This window comes from Aulonocara sp. 'chitande type north' Nkhata Bay, linkage group LG4 (assembly GCF_057382095.1).
Source record: "Aulonocara sp. 'chitande type north' Nkhata Bay isolate Kocher_YH1m ecotype deep benthic linkage group LG4, A_spYH_male_GT1.1, whole genome shotgun sequence".
NCBI classification, from domain to species: domain Eukaryota; kingdom Metazoa; phylum Chordata; class Actinopteri; order Cichliformes; family Cichlidae; genus Aulonocara; species Aulonocara sp. 'chitande type north' Nkhata Bay.
The window spans coordinates 7,236,151-7,238,358 of NC_141347.1; the positions used below are offsets into that span (position 1 = coordinate 7,236,151).

The 2,208-nt window shown below is 47.8% G+C and overlaps 1 protein-coding gene across 1 annotated transcript; it reads right to left on the bottom strand.

Moving 5' to 3' along the window:
- Positions 1-455: 455 nt before the first annotated feature.
- Positions 456-1,739, bottom strand: LOC147331878 (uncharacterized). The gene has a single exon (XM_086288181.1). It carries the CDS (start codon positions 1,606-1,608, stop codon positions 1,000-1,002), a length of 609 nt encoding a protein of 202 aa, XP_086144307.1. The 5' UTR covers positions 1,609-1,739; the 3' UTR covers positions 456-999.
- Positions 1,740-2,208: the final 469 nt, after the last annotated feature.

The following is a 2,208-nucleotide window of genomic DNA, read 5'->3' on the forward strand; positions in this document are numbered from 1 at the left end:
GTCGATGATTCTGCGCCTCGTAACTCTTGGGTGACTGGAAGGATTGTGGAAGCAATTTCTGACGGTAAAGGACTTGTACGTCAGGTTCGTGTTAAAACAAAGACTGGTTGTTTGGACAGGCAGATCACTAAAGTGTCTTCTACAGGAAGCAGAAGAGTCATGAAGATTGACTTTTTCAAATGTCTATTTGTATTATTAGTATGTATATTTGTTTATTTTGAATTAAAATTGTACCTTTGAATGTTTGATAAAGGATTGATCATGTTTATCAGTATGTCTCCTACATGAATGAATGAATGAATGAATGCTTTATTGGCCATATGCAGGTTGCCCCACAGAGGAATAGGACCCCCCCCCCCCGACTTACACACACAACAACAAGACAACACAAGGGAATACAGTCGGAGATCGGCAGCGTTGGGAGAATAACACTGAAAAAATTACACAACATTGGGAAAAGTACAAGAGGAAAAAAAAGAGACCTCTTCTCACGCTGGGCACCTATGGGAGGACAGCATGAGAACAGGAAACAAAAAAAAATTCCTCTGCACAGAGAGCACATTAATGTCCACATCACAACATTAGAGCACGTGACTAGCCACAGGGGATGGATAGGGGGGTGGGGGGTGATTCGAAGGAACACAGCAGTCGTCCTGCACCATGCTACCATTTCAGCGCGGCACGCAGACCCGCTGCCTTCCCCCGCAGGAACAAGCATCGAAGGCGTTTGGAAGGGAGGGGATGAGTGCGTGCTTATCAGTGTAAGTGTATGTGTGTGCGTGGCCATAGTTCAGCTGAGACAGTGTCCTTCGCTGTATCAGGCTAAGTAAACAGTCCTCCAGCCGATCCAGGTGTCCTTCATGGGATGGGAAGAATAGTCATCACACAGTCGTTATCAGGGAGTTGTTTTGGTGGGCTCCAGCCTTGGGCCTGAGCAGCTGGCGCCGTGGTGTCCAAATGTAGAATATTGTTGATTTCTCCTTTATGCGAGCAGTGAATTTAGCACTCTGACACTGGGGCCTCGATTTCCCGTTGGAGCGCTGCGAGCCTCCCCATGATGGTATCAAGCTTCTGTTCCGTGGTGTTGTCATTCTTTTGGTTCTGAGACCCCACACCTGCAGTGAGCCGTTCTGCGATGTTATCCAACTTTCGCTCAAGGGTGTTATTGTGAGCAGGCCTCTCTCTGATGTATCCCATCATACGCTCAATGGTGTTAGTTTGAGTCTTCACGGCAGCTGTAAGCGTCTCCAAGGTGTTAACCATGCTGCGTTCGGTGTGGGAGGCCGCGCCTCGTCCCATCGCTTCAATTCCAGCGGTCAGCTTAGGGGGGGTTTGAACAGCTGGTTCCGCTCTCTTATTTCTCCGATAAGTCAGGGCCAAGCCAGCTCCGATCAGCAAGAACCCTGTTATCATGGTTCCGAATAGGTAAATATCCTCAGTGTCCTCGATAGACAGTCCCGCCAGGCACAAGATCCTCCAGGTTTGCCACCCATCCATCGTGTATCCGGCAGGGAAAGTCCCTCCAGGGCACTCGGGCTCTCCCGAGCCCAGACTTCTCGTTGAGAAGAGGGTGTCAATAGCGTTCAGAGACCAGTTGATCAAATCCATAATTCTCTGTTAGGTTTTAGAGAACGACAGTGAGAGACTGTTCCAGGGAAAAGTAGTGCACGCGAGACAAGACAGGACACAAGAGGCTAAGCAGGGAAGATAAGGGGAAGGAGGAGAGGAGAAAAGTGCGACCGCCTTCACAGAGAGCCAAGTAAGTACATGGTAAGTATGATGTAATTATTGCTCTAAAATAATTAGGGGCTGGTATGTAGGAGCCATACGAGTTCCTTTTTTGACTAAGTGGGTTGGTTTAAATGGACTCACTGTATAGAGATTGAAAATGTGACGTCACTCAGGGGTAAAACCGCAAAGAATTCTGGGAACTCATGGCAAGAGGTACTAGCGCACGCAGGTTTTCAATTGAACTCAGTTACACAGCGATAAAAAGAAACACAAAAATGTCAAGAAGCTGTTGTATTATTAACTGCAATAGCCGGTCGCATGACAGCCACGGGAAGCCGACGGGTAAAGAGATCGGTTGTTATCGGATTACGTCGTTGAAGAGAAATTGTTCGAGCCGTGTTTCCGAAGTAACAAAGAGACGGGTGGCCTGGATTGCAGCCATTCAAAGACAAAATATAACGTCCCAGAACCCTCCAG

What these genes read in the sequence shown, in the direction of transcription:
- LOC147331878 (XM_086288181.1), bottom strand. Translation starts at nt 1,608, where the DNA reads ATGGATTTGATCAACTGGTCTCTGAACGCTATTGACACCCTCTTCTCA.